Raw genomic sequence first — 26,449 nt, forward strand, 5'->3', positions numbered from 1 at the left:
GTTTGCAACAAGTTGTACAAACAAAGGGCAAATGGTTAGCCGACATTAAAAACGAAATCTCTCCTCCCTGGTTTGTTAAAAAGAAAAAATACTTACACAGAAAATTTTCCACCACAATTTGTCGGTTACGTCTGGGACATTCTCGTAGTGGTGCTCATTTATTTAGGATCGGTGTTTTAGATTCTCCAACTTGTCAATTCTGTAATTTATCCATCCAAACTCTTGATCACATTTTCTTTGACTGTCCCCAATATAATCTTCAAAGATTTACATTGATAGACTGCCTCTTGGATATTTATAAGAATGCTGAAGACATCCCGCGCTCACTTCAGCAGTTATTGAAAACTTATGACTGCTTCGTGCCGCTTTACAAATTTATAGTTTCAACGGTAGGCGAAATTTGAAAATACGGCTTGGCTTTTGACACAATCCCTTACACAGTTTTAAAACATATTCGTCCATAAATTATTATTGGACTTTAACTTTAATGTAAATTTTAATGTATAAATGTAAATATTATATTTGTAGTTATACCTTAAATTAGTTTCATATTATCTTATAATTATATTCAACTAATGTTCATCATTATTACTTATAATTCATGTATAATATATTTCTTATAACGTATATGAGATTTATATTTTAGTATTATATCATAAAAGTTTATTATTAAAAATAAGGGGCTAAGCTTGATCTTCATTGGAACAAGAATATTATCAATAAAAGACTTGGCTTCGGCCTTTCATGCGAACCTATATGTATATGAAGAAAATGAAACATGAAGAACACGAAATACTACTTTTATGTGAAATTGTACTATTTATGTTTGAAGATGAAGATCATATAAAGACTTAGCTTGACTTTGAACAAGCTGTGTAAAGTAAAGACTGAAGAATAGAAAAATATAAGACTTGGCTGTATGGGCTTTTGACCCCTTTGCCTGTCCAGATGGATGAACATAAAAAAAAATGTCAATTATTGTCATCAATGATCAAAAATCAAAATAATCATGAATCATGATTGGCTCCAATATTTTAAGATGATTGGTGGTCATTTTACATTTACAACAAAATCTACGCAAATTTACAATAGTCATACTCATATGAAGTCAATTATTTACATTTAAATATCTCAAACGTTTTGTTAATAATTGCTAATTAATATTACATTAATAATATGATTTAAGAAAATATCCTAATTTAGTTACATGATGTTATGAAGATTTTATTATTCTTTTAGTCTCGTCTTGAAACTTGTAAAAAGTGTTGTAATATCAGTATTTTAAATAGGTTGAAAGTACACTACGAGTTAGTGATTAATAAATCAATTGTTCGAATAGTGAATCTGCACTCACATTAAACAATGACAGACTACTTTCATGAAATGGGCTGGAGAGAGTTGGAAGATGGTGAACACCCAAATCATTTTCTTCATTTGGCCAGACTTTTAATGGATTTTAATGTTTTTGAGGACAACTTTTCTGGAGAATGGCCTAGGTCAGATTACGTTCAAAATTTATTAATTTCTTTCTTAGATTTAAATGAACAACCTAGAAAAAGGCATCAAATCATAGATAATTAAAGACTAAATTCAATATATATATGTATTATTCCTATTAATTATTTTTTTCAGGCTACCACCACCAGCATCAAAAGAAGCAATCAATAATTTACCTGAGATTTTAATACAGAGTGAAGACAAATGTTGTCCGATATGTCTTAAAAAGTTTCACAAAGATGAAAAAGCTAAAAAACTGCCCTGTGATCACATGTATCACCCTGTTTGTATTTGGACATGGCTAGAGAAGGTATGTTGATTAATAAATTAAATAAAACTTAATGTATTTGCAAAGAGCAATTACTCCCAAGAGTAAAATGTGGTTTATATTTCTTTAAAAAGTGACTAGACAAGCAAGATGTTCAACTTATAGTTACTTATACCGGATACCTGCCCATTACAAATGCAAAGCCACTCTCAGGGTTTTTGAAAACCCCAAAGAGTTGGACTTAGTCTCCCGTAGTACGATATTTGGAGGTATAATGCTACCAGTCTTATTACAAGGTAATGCACCATTTTCAAGAAAATAATGAAGCTAAGTTAAAATATGGTAGTTAAATAATATAAATATCATTTGATATTTAATGCCACCTACATGTGCTGTGTCAAATTGTAATTTTTATAACAGTGCTGGTGACCCACACATAGTGTTAATGGCATGAACATGTTAGAAACTGCAGCTAATGAAACTGTAAACTATATGTATACAATAAAAATGTTAATCTTTTATTTTTATAGAAAGTTGCACAACCAAAAAATAATTTAACTTAAGCCATTCATACTATTTAGATTTGCTTTCTCTGTACATTCATATAAAATTGAACTTGTGTGTGCATATGGCTGGATAGGGTTACAGTTTTTAAATCTGGACAGTGGTTCAGATTAATGTGTTGTTTATATAAATTATTTTATTAAGGTTTCTGCAATATTCTGTTCAAGGTACTCAAAATTGTTGTGTCCATATCAATATTGGTATTTAGACAAGGTGTTGCTTTATATTCTTTCAGACTAATTCCTGTCCATTTTGTCGGCTTGAGTTACCAACTGATGATGAGGCATATGAAGCTTTTAAGAAGGAAAAGAAAAGAGCTGAACAAAGAAAGGATGAAATAGAAATTCTACACAATTCAATGTTCAGTTGACCTGCTACTGTTTCTAGAAATCTTGAGAATACTACATACATATTAAAATTATTTAAAATTTATATTTTGGTGGAAGAAAAATATATAGATGTGTATATAGTTAATACTTTATAAATTATTTAAATAAATATGGAATTGAAGGATAGGTAAATGGGATGAATTGGAGTATTAAAAGTTAAATTGATCATTATTATATGTTATAGATATTTTTAATTTAACATTAGGGGGCGTCCATAAATTACGTGAGATGTTTAAGGGGGGAGTGGGTCGAGTCAAATCTCATCTAATCTTATGTTGGAGAGAGGGGGGGTACAGCAAATATCACGCAATTTTTTTTCTATTCATGTCCATTTGATCCAGATTGTACATGCTTAAGATCTAATCTTAAGCTTAATTGTAATCGATTAAGATGATTCACTAATTATTCGTTCGAAAGAAAATAATTTCGTTCATACTTCGACGTTATACATCTTTACAATAATAATCCAACGTGTTTATCTAAGAAACTCTCTAGAGTTCGCAAGAGCTGGGGCTAAAGCAGTCCAATATGGTCCGGAACCCATTTGTGGACTGCCCAAGAGCGCCATCCGACACACCCTGAGTAACCAATGTAAACAAGAAGCACTTAAACGCTGGAACAACTCTTCAGGTTTAAACCACTCTAAAGCACTGATAAGGGCATTCAACAGTAGCTATGCGAATGAAGCCCTATCATTGAACAGGAAAAATCTAGGCATACTCACTAGGATGCTAACCGGGCACTGTCGCCTAAACAAGCACCTCAGTGTGGTCGGCATCAAAAGCGACAAAGCTTGCAGGTTCTGCCTTGAGGATGATGAAACACCTATTCATCTACTCTGCGACTGCGGCCCACTAATGCATAAGCATACATGCATAATGCGTAACACAATCTATGGTGACTACTTCGTGCCACCAGACAGTGTTTGCAACACTCGCGTCAAGGAACTACTGCGGTTCGTAAAGACGGCAGGGCTTGACGATGAGCTTTAGTATGAGTGGCGAACACAATAGTCCAATTCTGGACGCGGTGTTACTAGGAATCTTTTAGGACTAGGAAATAGCCACCCTCTTCAAGTAATAATAATAATAATAATCTAAGAAACCCACATTTTGAAAATCTCACGTGAGATTGGGGTATAGGGGAGGGGGTTGAATAAACTCTCACGATATCTCACCAGGGGGGGAGTGAGTTACAGAAAATTAAAAAAAACGCCTCACGTATTTCATGGACGCCCCCTTATTGTTTTAAATCTTTATAGGATTGATTGTTCCATAAAGATTATGCAAGGACACTATCTTAGATCATTTATAGATAGACTATGACAGTTCTGAAAAAGTCCAAAAAAAATTCGAATTTTCGAATTTTGTACAATTTAGCATTTCATGAACATTCAGACAATGTGTCATACAAATTGCGAGTGTAACATGTATCTTATCACGCACACTTAACTAATATTCCTGGCCTGTTTTTAATGGTTGTTTATCAGCAAGGGACTCTATCTAAACATATAAATAATATATCTATTAGGTAATTTAAATAATATAATTAGTTTAATACAAGTGCACCTTAAAATTGTTAAGTTATTCAACGAAAATATATAAATTAATGTAGTAATAAACACAAATATCAAACCATTTCTTATTTTTTCTTGTGGGAAACATTTCTACATGCAGCCCTAACACATAACTCCTAAATTCATTCCTAAATGAAGCCTCACATTGGAACCTTTCACCACATCCGTGTAAAGAAGAAAAAATATTAAAAACGACAATGTATGCTGATTATTAAGTGTAAATTTGAGTTGCTCATCAAAGCATCATTAGAAATAAAGACATATCCATAAGAGTTGAACTCCTTTTTACTTTAATCCACATTAATGTTGAAACTAAAACCTGTGTCTTAATAGCTTCAAAATGTATAAAATGTACTAGAATAGGAACCATCTTTGCACTATAAAATTCAACAAAAATTAATTAAATTTATTTTTGTCTGTATTGTATGTATATTTCTGTCTTATAAAAATAACTCAAGAAGGGCTTGCACAATCCTAATGAAAATTGGTGTGTAGATTTGTTTTATATCATGTTATTGGCTAATGGGTTATATTTGATGATTATATTTTGTCTACTTATTCGTCCGCATCAAGTTCGCGCATCTTCGGCAAATCTTAAGGACATCGCTATAAAATGTGATACCTTTCCTACCCAAAGTGTGTGTAAAATTTCATGATTGTCCATGATATTTCAAACATTTTTGTCATCAGTCATTGTAAAATTTGAGCAGTTTTATATTTGTAAACTGTTATATACACTTACATATACCTACTCTTACATATCTTATATTTCTCTGTATATTCATATAAAATTGAAAACGTATGTACATATAGCTGAATATGGTTAAAAAAGTTTTTATATCTGGGCTTTTATATCTGTAGTTTATAAATAAAAAGACTCTTGTTCTAAATTTTTTAATAGAGTTTTGTTATTACGCTTACCTTACCTGGTAAATGATCACCACTGTCCATTTTCTAACACTAGAGAAATGACAACAGTATTAATGGCTTTTTAGGAGGTGTACCCGCATTTTTGTCGGCTATTCTTCAACTGACCAAGGTGTAAAGAGACATATATCAGCAATCGGACAAAAATACTCCTTTTTCGCAATCTTGTCTTCCCCATCGATCTACAGGTACGGCGCAGGGACATGGATTTTCAAGGCGGCAGATAGACAGAGTTTTAACGCACTTGAAATGGTGCTTGAGCCGTACGCTGCTAATATTCTAGACGTCACACGAACATCTGCATTTTAGAAGAGAAGACAGAGAAGAGAAGACAAAGTTTCACACAGAGAAGTAGAATTCAGCAGCGATCTTGAGCGTTTGATGGTGGCGAGAAATAAATAGAGCTAGAGGCTAAGCGATCGGATAAAATTTAGGAAAACCTAAAAATCCCTATAAGTGCATCACTCCACTAGGCGACGGAGACAGCTCGTTCATCGATTGAATACCTATGAGTCGCGATCCATAGCAGTGAGGAAACTTCTAAGAAGAAAAGACCCGCTGTTTTAAGTTACCCGGTTGGTATCAACCTGCAAACACCGCACAAGGAAGAACTTTATTTTCTTCTCTAGGACCTAAAGTTTAAATAGCGCAATTGTTATCGAGATCGAGGTTCAATTTGGAGTAGTTTTTGAGAGACGTTCAATAAATGATTTTTAATCCTATTTTGAATAAAAATATTTGAATACAGTGCTCAGAAGATGGGCTTTCTCAGACCTTTCTCTTTTGGCGTATAGGGTGGTCTTCCTACAAGGGCAGCTATCGACGAAGCCCAGAATTTGCGTATCCCGAAGATACCTACTTATTATTGTTTCGATATAAGTGTTTCCGGGACGATACGACATGGGTACCTTCAAATAAAGCGCGTACACCTTCCTTAAAGGCCGGCAACGCTCTTGTGATTCCTCTGGTGTTGCAAGAGAATGTGGGCGGCGGTGATCACTTAACAATAGGTCGTTTGTCCTCCTATTCCATAAAAAAAAGTGACGGTTCCAATGCGAAATAATTGGGGCATTATCGCAGTACGCTACTCCACTGGTCGTTTTGTTATGGGTTACTGTTCACCTAGCTCAGAATTATTGTCACTGCTATGGGCAAATGATGCCACATTAAATTAGGTGAGCCACCTGTTTAATCTGCCTGCTTAGCACCACAAAAAGTATTTTTTTGTAAATATTAGTGAAATGTGTGAAAACTTTTTTGTCAGCTATACTTTTATCATGTCAACTTGAATTCAAGAAAATAATCTATATGATGCAATACGTCAACTCAAATACTTTTCAAAATTAATGTTTTCAAAATATTATGTAAAAATTGATAAAAAAAGGCCAAAAATTCAGTTATAATATGGTTTTGAAAAAAAAGTAAGTATCCATGTGCCTTTAATATTTTCACTCGAGTATTATTATTTCTCTGATAATTTGGTCTTTGATTTCAGACGTTGTAAATGTCCACCTAAATTGCAGCAAGTTTGTAAGGCGAAGGTAACTGATTGCAAAAATGTCGCGGAAATTATCGAAGCTCTCACCTACAAAGCAGAATGTAAGTACCTTTTTTATATAAGAGGGAGCAAACGGGCAAGAGGTTCACGTGTTGGAGAGTGGTCAGGCAACCGCCCATGGACATCCGCAACAACAGGTGTCATGAGATGCGTTGCCGGCCTTTAAGATGGGAGTAGGTCTGCTCTTCTTGAAGCTACCTAAGTCGTATCGGTTCGAGAAAACAGCAGCCGGTAATTGATTACTCTCTTTGTAATTTCTTGCAAAACGCGCGGTTGTGGAATGTCAGACGTCAAAGTGATGCGGGTGGTATTTTGCATTTAGACGTAATGTCCGGTGGTGGAATTTGGTCGCTGGATCAACCCGAACAGCTCTGCGCACTCCCCGTGATAAATGTGGTGGGAGATGCATAGAGAACTCACATCTGAAATGACTTAATCGTGAATGAATGATTCGAGTCGCTCTTCGTTGTATGCGCTCAAATCGAAGAATTTGGTACTGGGGAGCGCCCAACCAGAGGTGAGAACAGTACTCGATGTGAGGCCGAATTTGCGCCCTGTAGTTGCAGGCAGTGGCTTATAGTGATATACTGTCTCGGCTTACTAAGTACTTACTTTACTTAGGTACTTTTACCAACCTTTTAAAAGCCAGTTTGACCTTCTCTTCCAAGTGACCACGGAACTGAATATCGCTCGATATATCGACGCAAAGTATGCCGATAGTCGATACAGGCTGTGGCAGTTAGAGTAGCGATCTCGAATAGAAGGAATACGACAAAGGGAGACTTTTTAGCGGTGAACGCAAAAAATTATGTTTTCTTGAAGTTTAATTGGCCTAAATTTTGTCGGCCTCATTCCGAGACTTTGCAAAGCATAGTCTCGATTTCAGACACAAGTTTATTCCGGTTCTCGTCGACGCTATTCCGGGACATGCTGGCACGGCCGGTGTACGATGCATAGCAACCCTGTGCTGTCGTCTGCATAGCAATGAATACTGCTGATTTCCAGCATATCATTCAAATGCAGAGGAAACAGTGTAGGAGATAGCACGCAGCCTTACGGGACACCTGCGCTCTCCCCTTGAACCGCGCAGCGGTTAAGTGACCTCTACTAACAAAATGGCGTGAAATAAATTGATTTTGTGGTGTACCTTAATGTCAAACAATAGATAGTCAAATTAAAGCAAGGCGTATCATCAGCCGAGCGTCCTGCTCGTCTCGTGCCTTATTTTCATAAAAATATATATTTTAAATTTCGTAACTTCTTTCGAGCTTTTCGTTCAATTGTGACGCGTGGCTCCGAATCAGTTAACGATGTAAGGAAATGGTAGAAGAATACGAATCTTGAGCAAAATGTGGATAGGATCGGATCTAAGCCCCAAGGATTTTGAAATTACGTGAATAATATAAAAATAGCTATACCTATAGATTTATTCAAAGTCATCTACATACAATATGAGATTGTATTTAAGGTCGACAATACGGTGTTTCCTCTGGTGTCGCAAGAGAGGATTGCATCTAAGCACCCGGTTATCCGATAAAAATATATATTTATCATAAAGCATAATATCTAATGTATTTGATGAAGAATGTGCGAGTAATGATAATTTGATATAATTCTTCTATTTTTAAGGTTCGAAAAAAAATCGTACTCCAAAACCACCGGTGTTCAAAACGAAGCCTTTTATACCAAAGCACTATAAGGATACATGTGTGCCGATGAAGCCATCAATGCATACTCGGTACGTTTTTAACATGATGTTTTACCTACAGGCAAAGAATATATAATAGTTACTTCAGGGTAAGAGGTAAACAGTCATTCAGTCTCAATGATGGATCGGATGTATTTTGGAGAAAAAAAACTAAATCGATTCCGGTATTTTAAAAAATACCATTTGCATCGGAATTTATAGACGAAACTTCCTCTGGCGTTTTGGACAGAAAAATCGCTATTTGTCGTATCACTGTTCTCGACAAAATGCTCGTTAATTCCTCGCCTAGTATCAGAGTAGTGGGTCTGTAAATCCCGAGCCATTACTTATTCTGCGTTCATCTGGAAGAGCACGGCATTAGTTGAAGCCGTCAACACTGGACGAAGACCGAACGGTCACTAAATCCTACAATGTACAGGAGTGGCGACCATCAGTTTGGAAATGTTCCTCCAAAATACAAGGTCGTTTAGAGAAATCTGCGAATATCTCTAGAAAGATCTAAATTTCTGGAAGGACCTGGGCTTGTTGGAGTGCATCACCATTCCTCCATGTCTAATGAAATTAATTACGGAAACCAGAGCTCATAGTTACCATATCTGCTTCCCAAATTGTCTTGAATTTATTCATACATTTTGGTACTAATAATACGGACTTAATTATAATCCTGACGTTAATATTATCATTTTAAGCTTGTTAACATATTTTTTTATGTTATAGATTAAAATACATTGGACATTGTCCTGTTGAACCGCCAGGAAAATCTACCGTTTCTACATATAGGTAACTATACTTACTTCCATAAAATAAGCTACATTATCTATGTATAAAAATGAATTGCTGTTCGTTAGTCTCGCTAAAACTCGAGAACGGCTGGACCTGGATTTGGCTAATGTTGGTCTTGAATTATTTGTGGTCTATAGGTGTATAGTCCAGAGAAGGTTTAAAAGGTGAATAAATATGAAAATGCTCGGAATTAAAAAAATTAAAAACAACGATTTTAGACAGCTTAAACTGAATAAAAACTAATACGCGTATTGCAGAATATTACAGATTTTGCGCGTAAAATTTCTAAGTTTAGGTTTAGTTTCTTAGTTAAGGTCCTTGGTGGTTTTTTTTATGTAAGAGTAGCGAACGGGCAAGCTTTAAAAATATATTTAACATTTTATTATTTCATGTTATTTAACATTTTTAGACGTAAGTATGACTTCGAATCAAGCTCAGAAGAACTTATCCCTGGCCAACTAACGGGAAAGAAAAAAGTGACGTACAAAGATCTCATTCCTGGCGACATCGCTCTGGCAACACCGCCGCCCGTTATAATGCATACTGCTTCCGATAAATCCATATTAAATGTAAGTTAAGTTCAATAAAATTAAACACAACCATAATATGGCCGATGAGCTCGCAAGAGCTGGGGCTAAAGCAGTCCAATATGGTCCGGAACCCATTTGTGGACTGCCTAAGAGCGCCATCCGACACACCCTGAGTAACCAACAACTCTCCAGGTTTAAACCACTCTAAAGCACTGATAAGCGCATTCAACAGTAGCTATGCGAATGAAGCCCTATCTTTGAACAGGAAAAATCTGTGCATACTCACTAGGATGCTAACCGGTCACTGTCGCCTAAACAAGCACCTCAGTGTGGTCGGCATCAAAAGCGACAAAACTTGCAGGTTCTGCCTTGAGGATGATGATACGCCTATTCATCTACTCTGCGACTGCGGCCCACAAATGCATAAGCGTAACACAATCTTTGGCGACTACTTCGTGCCACCAGATAGTGTTTGCAACACTCGCGTCAAGGAACTACTGCGGTTCGTAAAGGCGGCAGGGCTTGACGACGAGATTTAGTTTTTTTTTTAATTTTATTTTAAATTAAATAAGTACACTTTTAACTTATTAATATATCTTGCCAAACTTCAACAGTTTGTTGGCAAGTTAATGCGCTTAAAAAACATTTAATTATGTGTACATACTTAACTACACTATTAGGACTACTAATCTAAACTATTAGGACTTTCAACTAAAAATTATTAGAATTATTAAAATTAGACAAAAGAAAACATTTACTAAATCTATATACTATATTAGCATATAGCATTGTTGAATAACATTGAACAACATTCAGTGAGAGTTATTCAATGCTATTCAACAGCGCATTTTTCATCTTAAGTTTAACTGCAATTTTATCTAGTTTGGGAACACTCCTCAGCCACGCTATCTCGTTGTATATGACTGGCACCACATATTCATTCAATCTTTTGCCGTAGTAATTTTTAATCTTTAGAACCATTAACTTTCCCTCCCTCACGCTTCTGGAGTTATATTTATTGTTTATAGGAACTTTCAAACTATCGTTAAAATAAAAATCTATTGCTGTTTGGAATTCGGTTTTGGTTTGGTTGGTATGAGTGGCGAACACAATAGTTCAATTTTGGACGCGGTGTTACTAGGAATCTTTAGGACTAGGAAATAGCCACCCTCTTCAAATAATAATAATAATATACGCTCGCGACAAAGCACTTCTTAGGCAAGCACGGCAACACTTCTAACTCAACCGGACGAGCAAATAAATGAAAATATTCATTGCAGTGGTCGTGGACTTAACTGTTTTCGGGAACAAATGAGCGCGTCTTGTAAAATGCTTCACGTATGAAGTTTATTTAACCCATACTAAAAGATTTTTGCGGGGTATATGGGCGTGGCGTCCATGACGATAAAAATTAACCAATCACAATGCTTCCCGTCACAAGCGGAATGATAGAACTGTATAATATATTATGTTCATCATGCCATCGAATATAGTTGTGTCACTGGTATGATACAACTATGTTTGTGGCTAACACATAAATAAAATATTTAATAAATATTTGTTTGTGTAGTATATACATATGATAAATTACATATACTAAAATAATGTGTGTTACCCACATCATCTATGATAATTGTGTTGTATTTTACACAATAACATACGTTTTAATATTTATATTTAATAAGTAAACTAAGTCAATTGTACTCACCGGTGATAGGCAATGTAACAGTGGCCTTTGGTTTTTACTGCTATTTGATTTTGCACCACAAAACGGAACAATTCGCTATTTTTGTTGCTTTTTGTCTCCCGTTCTGTCGCGTCCCGCGTGTTCTGTGTCTGAATGCCGACTGAAGGCGCATCAAACGTCATTTTGTTAGTAGAGGTCACTTGACCGCTGCGCGGTTCAAGGGGAAAGGTTATCGGCCGAGTTATTCTTGGCCTATTCTCTTTAAATATCTTTTATTGTTTTATTACAGGTAGCAAGTCCTAAAACGAGTGGTGAAGTGATTCAAGCTCAGAGGGCGGTCGTAAAGTCGGCCAACTACAAACCTCCCTTGCCGCCGAAGTCTGGCTATGAGTAAGGCTTTTACTGTTAATAAGCACAATATTTTTCGGTCAATAAAATTATTAATTTGTTTTGATACGTTTTCTTTATACACATTTCCACTGCATGTTTAAAAGGATCCAATATATAAAATACAGCGTGTCGCTACAATTGCGACATTGAACACACACGGATAGAACCATTTAACCGGAATCATTAAAAAATTGACCTAAATAAATAAATTTTCCATAATATCACTATAAATATATACCAACACTAGAAATAAGGGATTGCTTGTAACTAATTCTAGTAGGCTTCATAAGATTCATAATAGCTTTAAGGGTAAATGTATACACTTCTATAATAAAGTCCCAGCCACTGTTCAGGCATTATCTATAAAAAAAAATTAATATTTTATAAAAAAAATGGCTCTGTCGTAAATCCTATTACTCCACTACTGAATATCTAAATGATAGGACAGCCTGGGACCAGATTGTGATTATTTTATAGCGATAGAAATGACTGTACAATATTGTATATGTTTATTGAAAAGAGCGCAAAAAAAGAATGCTGGGAGAGTTTCTTGCGCCGCTTCTTCTCTCTCAGAGCGCCATTTGTTTCCGAAGCGGTAGTAGTATCTAGTAGTTATTAGAAATGACATCAAAAAGAATTCTAAAGGAATCAATTTAGAGAAAATAAATACCTTTTATTTATCATTTCGAAACAACCTGTAAGAAATCTAGAAGCCGCGCGCTAGCGTGACGTTGACTGACACGTACTGCGGGCCATTTGATGCGACCAAGTAACGGTGGTTTTGGTTCTTAAATATACAATTTGTTTGTTTGAAAATTTCAATTATTTACTTAAAATTTTCGATTATTTTTTTCGATTAAGGTTTGATCTGTCTCTGAGCTCTACCCACATATTGAAATGTCGCCATTATAGCACCACCCACGTACCTGTATATCACATAGAAACTAATAAGTTGTACCCTTGTTGTACCTACATAGAATACAATTTACATGGATTGATAAATGAGTATCTGGTAAACGTCGATTTCTATAATCAGTCGCACTTGCAAATGACAAGATTATAATTTTTAGCCATTTCCTGCTTTTCGCTTTTGGTAATTGAGATTGACACATTGAAACGCAAATTCAGGATTGATTGACAGTTGACATAAAATCTAAATAATCTATGAAATAGACATTGGATACTGTGGAAATTGACCGCAAATCTGTAAAATTGGCGTCTGGAAAAGGAGCGCCGTTTAATACCATATTACCTTCTTATTACTTCAGTTTTCAATCTCAATAAGAATCTGAATAAAATACGAAACGGCTTTAGATTGCGCATTAGAACGTCAACCCTATGCGGAGGGCTTTCACGTCGCCGTTCACGAGACACGTGGAATGCACAGAGCGACATCCAGGAATAATCCGTTTGTATGTCTGGATGTATGTTTGAACTTCTTTAACGCAAAAACTACTGAATGGATTTTGATGAAACTTTACAATAATATCGCTTACACAACAGAATAACACATAGTCCATAATTTATAAAAATATTGTGTGAATTATCTATACATATAAATAAAAATTGGATATTATGAATATATATACGGTACACATACACCAAAATAACATTTTTTACAATTTTTGTCTGTCTTTCTGTCTGTCTGTCATTTATTGGCAGGTAGCTGATGTAATAATAAGTAACTTAGGCTACGTTTATTTTAGAAAAATAAAGTAATGTTGCAATGTCCAAGAAACGGTCTAACTCTAAAAATAATTTATATGGCAAAACAACGTTTGCCGGGTCAGCTAGTCTATATATATAAAAATGAATTGATGTTCGTTAGTCTCGCTAAAACTCGAGAGCGGCTGGACCGATTTGGCTAATTTTGGTCTTGAATTATTTGTAGAAGTCCAGAGAAGGTTTAAAAGGTGAATATATAGGAAAATGCTGCTAAATTAAATAAAAACAACAAATTTGTTTTTCCTTTGATGTGTCCATACATAATTTCTATGAGAGAATTTATTGACGCACGGTATGACAGTTCTACTGTGAAACAATTTCATCACGACAGTAGGGTGCATGTTATGATATATTATTGACAAATTCATATAAAAACATTATTTTATTTATTATATACAGAACAACGTCTGTCGGGTCAGCTAGTCTTATATATTATGAAATTCTCGTGTCACAATGTTAGTTACCTTACTCCTCCGAAACGGCTTTACTGATTTTACCAAATTTTATATGCATATTCAGTAGGTCCGAGAATCGGCTACTATCAATTTTTCATACCCCTAAGTGATAAGGGTTGTTCACCCTTAACATTATTTTTTAATTTTTGGACAATTTATTTTATTTTTGTATTATTATGATTCATCATTAAAAAACTTCAAATTTTCACCGATCTACGATCAACTCCTACTTTTGTATCGCGATTTTAATATTGTTCTCTTCCATCCACAGATACACAATAGAGTTGCAAGATGGCAATCGAATATAATGATTATTGTAGTACAATAAATTTTATTTACGATATATTTGGTAGGTCTGAGAATCGGTCGTCATTTGTTTTTTATACCCCAAAAATGTTTATTTTTTTTATTACTTTATATGGCAATACAACGTTTGCTGGGTCAGCTAGTATCTAAATAATATACTTACATGATATTACTACTGCATCATGAAAATGTACTTTATAATAGATAGAACTGCATTAAAAATTATATTGAAAACAGACAATCTCATGAATTCAAACTGTTTTAAACATGCGCAAAAATTTTGGCGAAATTAGTTTGTCATCACGTCTGTCAATGTACCTATTCAGCGTTCGCTGTTCGTTATATATTTTTACTCATGAATCTCAAATTTCTATCTGTAATGCTAGTAAGTATTTTCTGAAGTCCTGATACACATTATTAAAAAATTCATCTTGAAGCCTAGTCCTAGCGGGCAATGTTTGTTTCATAGTAAGTACGTACGTAGATCATACAAAAATTGCAATAATTAATGGGTTTACTCACGGTTTATCGTTGTGGATGCCGACAAGTTTCGGTCCTTCATCAGGGGGCCTACTCCTAAAATCGATATTCGATAAATCGTGGCATTAGTCGTGTCGAATCCTACTCTTAGTTACATCGTATTCAATGTCGAAACGATGATTGAACGAACGAAACATTATTCGATATTATCGGTCCTAACCCTACTCTTAGTTGAAAATGTCAGAGACGAATATTCGAATTTCACAATTAATCAAACGTCACTTTTACGATAATCTCAACGACGCCGTCTAGGCTGTCGATGCTAATATCGTTTCAAGTTGTGTAGATATATTTGCCATACAATATACATACTTAATAAATATTATTGAAATAATTATATGTGATTTACTATTCAACAGGTTTTTTTACTACTAAGTCATTTAAGTCAGTTAATGCAAATGGCCGCCTGAGAAATAGGAAGTTGACGAGAAGGGTTGAGTTACTTTTTTTTACATTTTATTATCCGCAAGTTTTGTATTATTTATTTAATTTTAAATGGTCATATTATATTCATTACATATTTTTTTAACATTGACATTATGTGTAAATGATACAAAATTAGTGGTGCAAAGTCTGGCATGGTCCTTAACGCCTAAACTATGTTTTGACTTTTGACAGTAAACAGCGGCGTAGCACAGATAATGTTTAGGTTTGAACATATTTCATTCACACTTACATCGTAAAAAAATTAAAATGTTAGTCTATGGTAACGATAAACGATAAGGAATTCGAACATTTGTTAGAGTAGGGTAGTTGCGATATATTCGGAGTATTATCGTATCGTTTCGAATGTATCGTTGTCGATTTTGCGAGTAGACCTCCAGGGTGAGTGGGAAGGCGATGATGATGAGCACGGTATCACTGAAACTGTTGTGTCTCTATTGGTGTTAAATAAAGTCATAATGTCTATTTACTACTCTTTCTCTCACTATTTACTTAAGAATTTCTTTGTTAATTTTCAGGCTGTACAAACCTCACAGCGGAATTATAATAAACAGGGACAAGAGTTTCGTTCCTGAAGTGGTGTTTGCTCCAGGACCTAGGAATTGTGTCAGGTAAATCCCTACTTATATTATAAATGTGAATGTAAGTTTGTTTGTTACGCTTTTGCCGGAGCTACTGACCTTTTTTGATGAAATTTGGTACAGCGATAGACTAGATCTTGGAAAAGGGCCTAGATTACATTTTATCCTGGAAAAATCCAAGGCTCCCGCGGGATTTGTGAAATTCATCTCGATGAGCTATAATAACTATACCTATAGTAGGTTTAGTTTGCCATAGCAATCTTCCTCGAAATAAGATGCATATAATATGTTCAGAACGGGAGCGTAAAACGGGAACCGGAACTGGAATAGGACACGAGATAATCTTAAATTTTAAACTTGCTTGTTATTTTTAAAAGCCCTTTATCTACGCGGATGAAGTCGCGGGCATTAGCTAGTATAAAATAAAATGGCTTCTATTAAAATATATAAGTAAATAAAATTTATATCATTAGTCGTTATTTTATGGAAAGTGTAGTCGCGCGTGCCAGAGTTCCAGCTCTCGCATGGGGGGAATGCTGACGCGTCGGCTCGCACGAACATGTTGATAGCGTGACTCTTGATGAAGGCATCCAGACTCTCTACTCCGAAGTCTCTCTGGATCGTGGAGTTCGTCACTTACCATGGGGCGCCAGCGACACGACGGAGAATATTGTTTTGAGCGACTTGCATTTTCTTATTTGATGCGTCGGTCATAGCGGGTACCAATCTGGTGTTGCGTACGTGAGGCCCACTCAATGGGGCTTATAAGTCCTACACTAGATCCCAATCTAATGTAGGTCTTGTAAACCCCCACCTCGTTCTTCACAGGGAGGCTGGAGGAGAGAGTGAATTGTACGCACCTCACCAGCTCTTTTAAACACTCATCGGTTTGTGTGTTGCCAATGTGTCTATGACTATATGTATGGTGTATGTTGTCTTATTCCCAATAAATTGTTACAACACATTAAAACGAAATCTTTATTCACGTGTAAACTTTTAAAACTATTTTCGCCGAATGAATGTCCGGTGTCAATTAAATTTTCGCGAAATTTTATTTGTCGCGGTGATTATTTCTATATTCGGCAGGGTGTTCTTTTAATCGATTTTTACTGTTACTAATCCTATGGATATTGTGTTTTGTTGTACGAAACCTTACTCTAGGCTGTGCAGGTGGGAGGGTGCAATCTGCATGCCAAATATAATTCATAAAATTTAAATACTTACCTGATTTCCTTTAATATTAAGATACTTTGTTTTCTCATTTGGTATAAATTACCACCACGCATTAGGTACGGTTTGCTACGACTTATAGGTGCTGAGCTCAGTTTAGCAATCTTTATATTCTACAAAATTAATAATAATGTAACCTTACCCCGCAAGCGAAATTATAAGCGACTTCTGAAATATTTATCTTATCATTTGCAAACGAAATTTTACGAACGATGCCGGTTTTATTTGTGTATTAATCCTAGAAGTTAGGGTTATCACTTTAAAAACATTATACGTACGTATAATAAAAGATATAAAAGTATTGTCTTATCATTTCTTTTTTTTTCTATTACAGTGACAAACCCAAGAAAAAACCATGCCACAAGGGCGGGTGAGTATTTATTATTTCATATTTGTTTTATCCGATTAGACGGCTAAGCCTTCTCAACGCAGCGATCAATGCAGAATCATGGTACTACTGAAGAAATAGACGGGAAATACCAATAATAAATAGAAAGGGTTGGATGGCAATGCGTACCTTCAAATTGGATGGTTATCAAATATGGCTGCCTATGCTAGGACAAGTCAAAATGATTAATCAATTTTATAGAAATAATTATTAAATATGCATATTCTGTTTTTTACACAAGATGGCTGAAAAACAACCATAGATAACTGTAATTACTATTACCTACTTACGGCCGTTTTCAATAACGTATCTCATAGATAGACATATAGTAACGCATAGATTGCTATCACCGTTTAATGACAAGATCTTATCTATCCATAGTTATGTTCAATATAGGTTACATGCTACATTTCAATAACCTATCGTTATTGAAATGTAAGTAAGCGCAAAATGATAGATTTGTCTACCTCTAGTAAGTTATATAAAACGGCTGTTGAGAGAATAAAATACCACATTACATTGATAAGTGACACAAACACATTTTACAAGATACACATTGCCACTCTTTTAAATTAATATTAATTATTAAATTAAAAAATTAAAGGCGCCACTTTTCAGTAATGCCTACCTAGTGAAGCCTCGCTTCGTGCCTGCAAATCGCTATTATTCTTCCATTGGTCAACAATATCTTGTTCTTTCTGTCGTTTATTTTATCTACATAGTTGGTATCGCAGTGATATTAATATGTTCAATAGTTTCTCTAGATACCTACGCGTTTTCAATTTTGATTCCATACCATCTTTATGCCTTCCCGCGGATATAAATAGATCCTAACCCCCTTATTCATAATAGTCTGCTAATTTAAAGCATTGCTTGTTCTCACTCTGTCTTCTTCTATTGACCTAAGTCGGAATGAGAAAAAACACTAGCGAACCATTAAGAATAAGGGGGTTAGTACCTGTATTATTATTTGCATAAAAGTTTTTAAATTCAACTCTATTTTAGGGTCTGCCTAAGGAAATCGTGCCCAAGAAAGAAGTGCCGGTACGTTTTTATGCTATTTTTGGAGAGATTTTTAGCGTAGTGCCTACTTGTTGATCCAAAACAGAAAACTGTCAGTTAACTTTCCTAACTAAGGGTTCTATAACTGAAGGATATCCAAGATTACTAAGACTCCGCTGCTCGTCCGTCCATCAGATTGTAAGCGGACGGTATCATAAACCGCAACACTTTAAGGGGAAACAAGTTAGGTTATCATCCCCACCATCTGGATCTGTGGGGGTCCTCCACAGTGCGGTTTTCAAGGAGCTTTCTTCCACGTACTACAAAGCTGTGGAATGAACTTCCTGCAGTGCGGTGTTTCCGGGACGATACGACATGGGTACCTTCAAAAAAAAGCGCGTACACCTTCCTTCAAGGCCGGCATCGCTCCTGTGATTCCTGTGGTGTTGCAAGAGAATGTGGGCGGCGGTGATCACTTAACACCAGGTGACCCGTACGCTTGTTTGTCCTCCTTTTCCATAAAAAAAACATTAGGTCGGGCCTTTTTTATATTTAAGAATTCTAGAATAACATGCCGTCGCGCTTACGCGGGCGAGTCAGTCATTAGTGCGATAAGGATAACTGCATCTCCGACTAAAAACCGTGAGTTAAGAATTCAAAAATCAGGGTTTCAAGCTCGGCAACTTCCTTCTCCGAAAACCAACCAATATTCGTAATTTATTCGGTAATTTATATTATGTTCTGTGTTCACAGTAAATATGCTGAAATGAGAAGAAGGCAGTTATTAGAAAGGAAGAAGAAAGGGTAATTTTACACCTTAATTAAATTGATGCATGAAATTTCATTTTCAATGTGTGAGAATTTAGAAAATATTATGGAGGCAAGATAAGAATGAAATGTGTTTAAACAATTTAATGGGCAGGGCATATCAATTATCATCAGCTGAACGTACTGCTCGTCTCGTCCCGTATTGTAATTAAAAAAAAAAACAATATGTGTTCTCTCTACTTTTTAGTCTTTCCCCAAATAGTTGACTTGAGAGAACGTTTGTCCATAACCAAATGAATAAGCAACTTCCTTTTTATTCTGTAATATATCAGAACATTTCTTTTTAAGAATAATGTTAGATATTACGGAAAAATCATTTTTTTTAAGAACTCGTTAAGTTGTTAGTTAATTCATGATTTCAGGGGTCGGTCTGGTGTCCACTACACTACTTTGGGTGTCACAGATGGAAAGCCCAGGGCTAGAGGCACACAAAAACATTTGAAAGATGATGACTCGGTTTGTGGCTTGGATGAAATTCCGAAACCGGAACATGTAAGTACTACATTAAATAGGATAAAAAAAATTAACAAAAAAACAACCGACTCCAAAAACACTAACTAAATCAATACATATAATATAAACTAAAACGTATAAAAATAATCGTTTTTATACAAACTAATTAATTAATCTAATTCTAGTTGCGATTATTGTTATTTTTGGAATCGGTCGAAATCGGTTGGCGCGAATTTGAGTTATTCGTAAATTTGTCCCGCACATACTCATAGCAAATTTAAGACTATTATGGTTTTCTCATGGATGACATTGTCAAATCTAGACCAAATGGTACCACACGGGAAACACTAGCTTTCAAATGAAAAAAAGGATTATCAAAATCGGTTCACCTCGTCGAGAGTTCTGAGACAACATACCGACGAATTGAGAACCTCCTCCTTTTTTAAAGTCGGTTAAAAAGTTTTAAATAAGGTATGGACATTAGTTATGAAGTTATCACGGGCAAGAGCCCGCCGTTGGAAAGGTACACGAATGTTGCTACCGCTAGATTAGTGTACTTCAGTTATTTTCACAGCATCATGACGTACGGTATTTTGCTGTGGGGTCACGCTGCTGACATTGATAATTGATATACCCCCTTATTCATAATAGTCTGCTAACTCAAATCATTGCTAATTCTCACCGTCTTCTTCTATTGACCTAAGTCAGAATGAGAAAAAACACTCCTTAGGGGCTGTTTAAAGTTAGCGAACCCTTATGAATAAGGGGGATAGTGTTTGCGCACAAAAGAGAGCTGTTCGTGCTATATATCAGCTTAGTGGCTGTCCAGTCACTCAAAGAATAATTTAAAGACATATATTATGACTGGTCATTGTCAGTACATTTATGCAAATTGAATATATGTCCACAAAAATCGTCAACCAAAGATGGTGAAGCGACTGTAGCTTGATGTCTTCATTTTTTATAATGTTTACTTCGGCATCTGAGCAAGAGATAGGTACATTGATGACTTAGTTTGAATGTTGAAAATGTTGCTAAGTGTGGCCAGGAGTGCCATCATTACGGAACAAGGTGTGTGCTTTACTCAAACAATTAAAATAAATCAATAACTCAATGTACAGCACAAAGACGGCGTTGGTAATTTTATTTCTCAGCAACCACAATAGGTACAGACAGATGCCGGTCAGAATGTTTTTTTTTTATGGAATAGGAGGACAAACGAGCGTACGGTACGTACACCTGTTGTTAAGTGATCACCGCCGCCCACGATCTCTTGCAACACCAGAGGAATCACAGGAGCGTTGCAGGCCTTTAAGGAAGGTGTACGCGCTTTTTTTGAAGGTACCCATGTCGTATCGTCCCGGAAACACCGCACAAGGAAGCTCATTCCACAGCTTTGTAGTACGTGGAAGAAAGCTCCTTGAAAACCGCACTGTGGAGGACTACCACACATCCAGATGGTGAGGATGATATCCTAACTTGTGGCGTGTCGTGCGAAGGTGGAATTCGGCGGCAGGAATCAGGTTAAACAGCTCTTCGGAACACTCCCAGTGATAAATGCGGTAGAAGACACACAATGAAGCGACGTCTCTACGCAACACCAAGTGATCCAGCCGTTCACAGAGCACTGTGTCCCCGACAATTCGAGCTGCTCTGCGTTGCACGCGGTCAAATGGATCGAGCTGATACTGGGGTGCGCCAGACTAGAGATGACAGCAATACTCCATGTGTGGCCGGACCTGCGCTTTGTAGAGCGCTAGTATGTGGGCCGGCTTGAAGTATTGCCGTGCTCTATTAATGACGCCCAGTTTCTTTGAAGCCAATTTAGCTTTGCCTTCCAGATGACCACGAAATTGGCAATCGCTCGAGATTTCGAGACCCAGTATTCCGATACTAGGCGAGGCTTTGAGGGAAGTGTTGTCGAAGAGCGGTGATGCGACAAATGGGGTTTTTTTAGTGGTAAACGCGCAAACTTGAGTCTTCTGGGGGTTAAATTGGACAAGGTTCAAACAACAATTTTCCCCATTCCGCGACCTTCTCAAGAGAGGACTCGATAGAAGACACAAGTTTCTCCCGGCACTGGTCGACGATTTCCCGAGAGAGACCTGCATGGCCAGTGTATACGGCATCACCAGTGCTGTCGTCTGCATAGCAATGAATGTTGGAGGTGTCCAACATATCATTGATATGCAGAAGAAACAGCGTGGGAGACAGCACACAGCCTTGGGGCACTCCAGCATTCACGGGCTTCGGGTTCGAGCAATATCCGTCGACAACGACCTGTATGCTGCGCCCAGTGAGGAAGCTGGAGGTCCACTTGCACAAGCTCTCGGGAAGCCCAAATGATGGAAGTTTGGAGAGGAGCGCCTTGTGCCATACACGATCAAAGGCCTTCGCTATATCCAGACTAACTGCCAGGCCTTCCCCCTTGCTTTCAATAGCCGCTGCCCATCTATGTGTTAGGTATACCAGAAGATCACCTGCCGACCGACCATGGCGAAACCCGTATTGTCGGTCGTTGATCAACTGGTGACCCTCTAGATATACCAAGAGCTGACGGATAATTATGCTCTCGGTGATTTTGGAGAGCAGGGAGGTAATAGCAATAGGCCTGTAGTTTGCCGAATCCGAACTGTCTCCTTCTTTTGGATCGGATGGACAAGGGCTGACTTCCATGAGTCAGGGACTACGCCTTTAGAATAAGAGTGCCGGAATAAACGCGTTAGCACCGGCGTCAACTCAGGGGCACACGTTCTAAGCACGTGTACCATGTGTACCGCAACGGCGCCTTTTACTTCCGTGAAGCAGTAATGTGTAAGCATAACTGTGTTTCGGTCTGAAGAGCGCCGTAGTTAGTGAACGCAGTAATTGTAGTGCCGCTCACAGTTTTTGGGTTTTTCAAGAATCTTGGGCGGCACTGCATTGTAATGGACAGGGCGTATCAATTACCATCAGCTGAACGTCCTGCTCGTCTCATCCTTTATTTTCATAAAAAAATCCCCATAATGTATCGATGGAAAGATCCTGATGAGATAGGGATTGTAGGTGGTCGGGAGGAAAAGCTATTCAGATTCAAATATTTCCCATATTGAATTCCCATTGAAATTGAGGATTGTTCACTACAAAGCGCCAACAACATACAATCGTTGAGTTTCTTGTATGTTTTTCTCACAAGCTCAACTTTTTACGAACATATTATGGTGAATTCTGTAATTTAAAAGAAATATTTGTATTTGCAATTCAAAAGCGCTTAGCTTAAATCTAATTGAATAAAGTTTATTTGTCTTTGAAACAATATCCATTTTGAACCAATTAGTTTATGCTTAACCAGGCTCACACGGGCAGGAGACACATGAGGCACTATTGTATATAACACACATTGACAAATCAAAATTGTTCACTCATCCACGGGCTGTCGGGTCGTCTATACGCTAGTAGTACGGTAGACGAGTGTTGCGAATTTTAACACCACTTTATTTCGTTTTACAGGTGCACATCCCAGCCAATCTCAAGAAGGGAATGCTGGAAACTCATTCTTTAACAGTGTTACCTTGTACCAAAGAGAAAAGACCGAATGTACATTACGGTATATTGACAGGGTCGTTCAATATGTATGACCAGAAGTTTGGTAAATATTTTTAAAACATTTTATTGAGTCTATTTTATTGACAATTTGTTATTTTTAAAGTGATATCCCTTATTTCTGGGATTAATTACACAGACGGACCCATAACCTGAGAGTTGAACAAGACATACCAAGATTTACGATCTATGAATCACTCGAGCGGTTGGCTCAGTTGGTAAGAGCACTCGGACGGAACCCGAGTGGCTCTCAATCTATTTTATAGATTCACAGGGAATTATTGTTGACCATGTTAAAACTAAGTATCTACCTACCCAAAGATGGCGTTGTAATATTCGGTAGTGGACAAAATCGCAAATTAAATACCATAAAATCGCGCTCCCAAACTATAATCGGAATTGTTCAACACTTCCCACATTTTCCCATCTTGCCACACTATAATATACTCTATTATATAGTAATAATTTAATACATTTTTAAGTTAATTTATTGAAGTAGGCGTTACTTAGAGGAAATCCATGATCATCCAAATGTTTTGAGCTTTTTTTAGTATTCATTCTGCCAACATGTCCTGAGGGTGCCTCATGTAGAGGCGAAACACGTGTCGAATTGTTGCTAAAGAAAACTGAAAACATTTGGACAATTTTAAGTTATCCATTATCATTTTCGGATCGTTTTTTATAAAGTGTTGAGGCTCAAAGTGAGATAATACTCAAGTATTTGTGAATCATCTTTGTAATCCTTATTGGCTAGCTATTATGATAATGTACCTACGATATTTTTATTAGTTTTGATCCGCAATAAGATTATTAAAACTGTCGTGAGACATTATAATTACTTCATTTATTAAAAAGCTCACGGTTTGTCGGAGTTGGTACCGACTAGTTTCGGACCATTCGAAGGCCCTTCATCAGTGTGAGTATAGCGAGTTTTTTTTCCCGTCTCTTACTAACTTACGTGTGTAAAGCCGTTTTTAAATAATTGTTTTGGTTTGTTTACAAATGTGAGGTGGAGTGTACGTATTAAATAATTTTCGTGTTGTAATATGGCGTTTTATTTTTAGGTGGTAGATCAAGAGGAAGACAGGCATTGACAATGAGTGTGATGGCCTATTGTCTTGCGTTTCATTACCACCCGAAGCAGTGGACTATGAAGCTCGTGGACAATCTCGTGGATGCCGGAGATCAATGGTACTTTGTACTTTCTAGATGTGCTTACAAATCTTTTTCTTTTAATTCCATTATTTTCCATCGAGTTATTTCAGTAGTATCATGGGTTGTGTAATTGGAATGTGGAATTAATGTTTGTGTTATGTAGTATTAATGTTTAAAAAAATATCGATGTTATCAAAAATATATAGACCTAAATAAATACAATATTATGTGATATAAATATGTTGACAATTTAATATCTTTAGTAATTTTTTTTAATATTTATTTAGAACGTTACAAATTTACATTAATATAACAGCAAACCAAAAATCACGAAGATTTGTCCGGATTGCTAACACGAGTTGAGTTCGTAATGATAAATAAAATTTTGAATAGAAAAACTTAATTAAGTACATACACAAAGTCTACAAACAAAGCATAATTAGATCAGGATCATTTAACCAGCCATCGCTGATTCATATTTCTGTACGATAGCTTCATCATCATTATCATATCAGCCGGAAGACGCACTGCTGTACTAAGGCCTCCCCCAAAAGATCGTCACGGCGATCGGTCCTGCCTCAAATTACTTAGGTGATACTTAATTTGTCGTTTGTAATGCCTTACTGTTTCAAATTATGTCAGTATTCCATTTTTGTCAGATATGATACCTTAGTCATAAAAAAGGAAAAAAAAATTTTAGCGATGTGCAAAATGTGGAACGCGCTTAAGCCTACTAGAATAACCCATGTATGTTTTGCGAATTTTCATAGGAGTTCGTTGTCGAATCTCAACTTACAATGAAATTTATTCCACATATAGCAAGCCTTGCAATTCATAAAAAAGTAAGATTTGATACCATTAAGTCAAAAACAAAAGTAAAAATCATACTTTGCAAGTATGTAAAACTTACCACGGCCTATGTTTCGAGGATGATAAAAAAATAACTGATAAAAATTGGCCAAAACCTAATAAGAAAAATTAATCAAATACCGTGGATCATCCTTGGGGGTGATTCAAGTTTTTTTTTTATGGAATAGGAGGACATACGAGCGTACGGGTCACCTGGTGTTAAGTGATCACCGCCGCCCACATTCTCTTGCAACACCAGAGGAATCACAAGAGCGTTGCCGGCCTTTAAGGAAGGTGTACGCGCTTTTTTGAAGGTACCCATGTGGTATCGTCCCGGAAACACCGCACAAGGAAGCTCATTCCATAGCTTTGTAGTACGAGGAAGAAAGCTCCTTGAAAACCGCACTGTGGAGGACCGCCATACATCCAGATGGTGAGGATGATATCCTAACTTGTGGCGTGTCGTGCGAAAGTGGAATCGTCGGCAGGAATCAGGTTAAACAGCTCTTCGGAACACTCCCCGTGATATGCGGTAGAAGACACACAATGAAGCGACGTCTCTACGCAACGCCAAGTAATCCAGCCGTTCACAGAGCACTGGATCCCCGACAATTCGAGCTGCTCTGCGTTGGACGCGGTCAAATGGATCTATTCCGGCGATTCCGACCAGATCGTCTAGAGTAGATAGCTTATTACAAATGAATTTCAATCTTTAGGTATATTCAATGCTTAGAAAAGGTCCACGATCATTCAGCCGTGCAAGGAATCTGTGAAGTACTTCCTTTTGGCAAGAAGCAGACGTTGATTCTAAACGGAAAACGCATGCAAATATTGTTGGGAGAACCAGAGATCGTTGGCTACACAATGTCCCTTGATCCGACTGTATATAACTTATGTCGTGGTCTAAAAGCTTTCTTTAGAGATAACAGAGCGGGGATTATGCTAACCAGGTTAGTAGTTTTTATGCAAATGTTCAACAAATTATAAAATAAATTATTAGGCATTACACAAAAACCTATTAGAATAATGCAAAC

At 36.6% G+C, this 26,449-nt stretch overlaps 3 protein-coding genes across 4 annotated transcripts in view; 2 read left to right on the forward strand and 1 right to left on the reverse strand.

The window, feature by feature from the left end:
- Positions 1-26,449, reverse strand: part of LOC126966856 (programmed cell death protein 2-like) — a 285,939-nt gene that overhangs the window by 215,800 nt on the left and 43,690 nt on the right. The gene's annotated exons all lie outside the window — the stretch shown is intronic.
- Positions 1,024-4,355, forward strand: LOC126966892 (E3 ubiquitin-protein ligase RNF181-like). Its single transcript, XM_050811182.1, has 3 exons — positions 1,024-1,496; positions 1,633-1,807; positions 2,565-4,355. Exons 1-3 carry the CDS (start codon positions 1,363-1,365, stop codon positions 2,697-2,699), a joined length of 444 nt encoding a protein of 147 aa, XP_050667139.1. The 5' UTR covers positions 1,024-1,362; the 3' UTR covers positions 2,700-4,355.
- The window catches only part of LOC126966832 (uncharacterized), a 28,681-nt gene continuing 8,730 nt past the window's right edge, over positions 6,499-26,449 (forward strand). The window contains exons 1-14 of the mRNA XM_050811088.1: positions 6,499-6,642; positions 6,717-6,820; positions 8,409-8,517; positions 9,205-9,267; positions 9,680-9,839; positions 11,777-11,877; positions 15,866-15,958; positions 17,493-17,528; positions 18,552-18,590; positions 19,302-19,352; positions 19,739-19,868; positions 23,319-23,457; positions 24,476-24,602; positions 26,132-26,365. Of these exons, the coding sequence (XP_050667045.1) occupies positions 6,626-6,642; positions 6,717-6,820; positions 8,409-8,517; positions 9,205-9,267; positions 9,680-9,839; positions 11,777-11,877; positions 15,866-15,958; positions 17,493-17,528; positions 18,552-18,590; positions 19,302-19,352; positions 19,739-19,868; positions 23,319-23,457; positions 24,476-24,602; positions 26,132-26,365 (1,403 nt within the window). The 5' untranslated portion in view covers positions 6,499-6,625. The remainder of the gene's footprint in view (positions 6,643-6,716; positions 6,821-8,408; positions 8,518-9,204; positions 9,268-9,679; positions 9,840-11,776; positions 11,878-15,865; positions 15,959-17,492; positions 17,529-18,551; positions 18,591-19,301; positions 19,353-19,738; positions 19,869-23,318; positions 23,458-24,475; positions 24,603-26,131; positions 26,366-26,449) is intronic.

Source organism: Leptidea sinapis, chromosome 11 (assembly GCF_905404315.1).
Source record: "Leptidea sinapis chromosome 11, ilLepSina1.1, whole genome shotgun sequence".
In the NCBI taxonomy this organism is placed as follows: domain Eukaryota; kingdom Metazoa; phylum Arthropoda; class Insecta; order Lepidoptera; family Pieridae; genus Leptidea; species Leptidea sinapis.

Coding starts and splice junctions, on each gene's coding strand:
- LOC126966892 (XM_050811182.1), top strand. CDS start 1,363: ATGACAGACTACTTTCATGAAATGGGCTGGAGAGAGTTGGAAGATGGT. Junction 1,497..1,632: donor TTTTCTGGAGAATGGCCTAG/GTCAGATTACGT, acceptor TATTTTTTTCAG/GCTACCACCACCAGCATCAA. Junction 1,808..2,564: donor TTTGGACATGGCTAGAGAAG/GTATGTTGATTA, acceptor ATATTCTTTCAG/ACTAATTCCTGTCCATTTTG.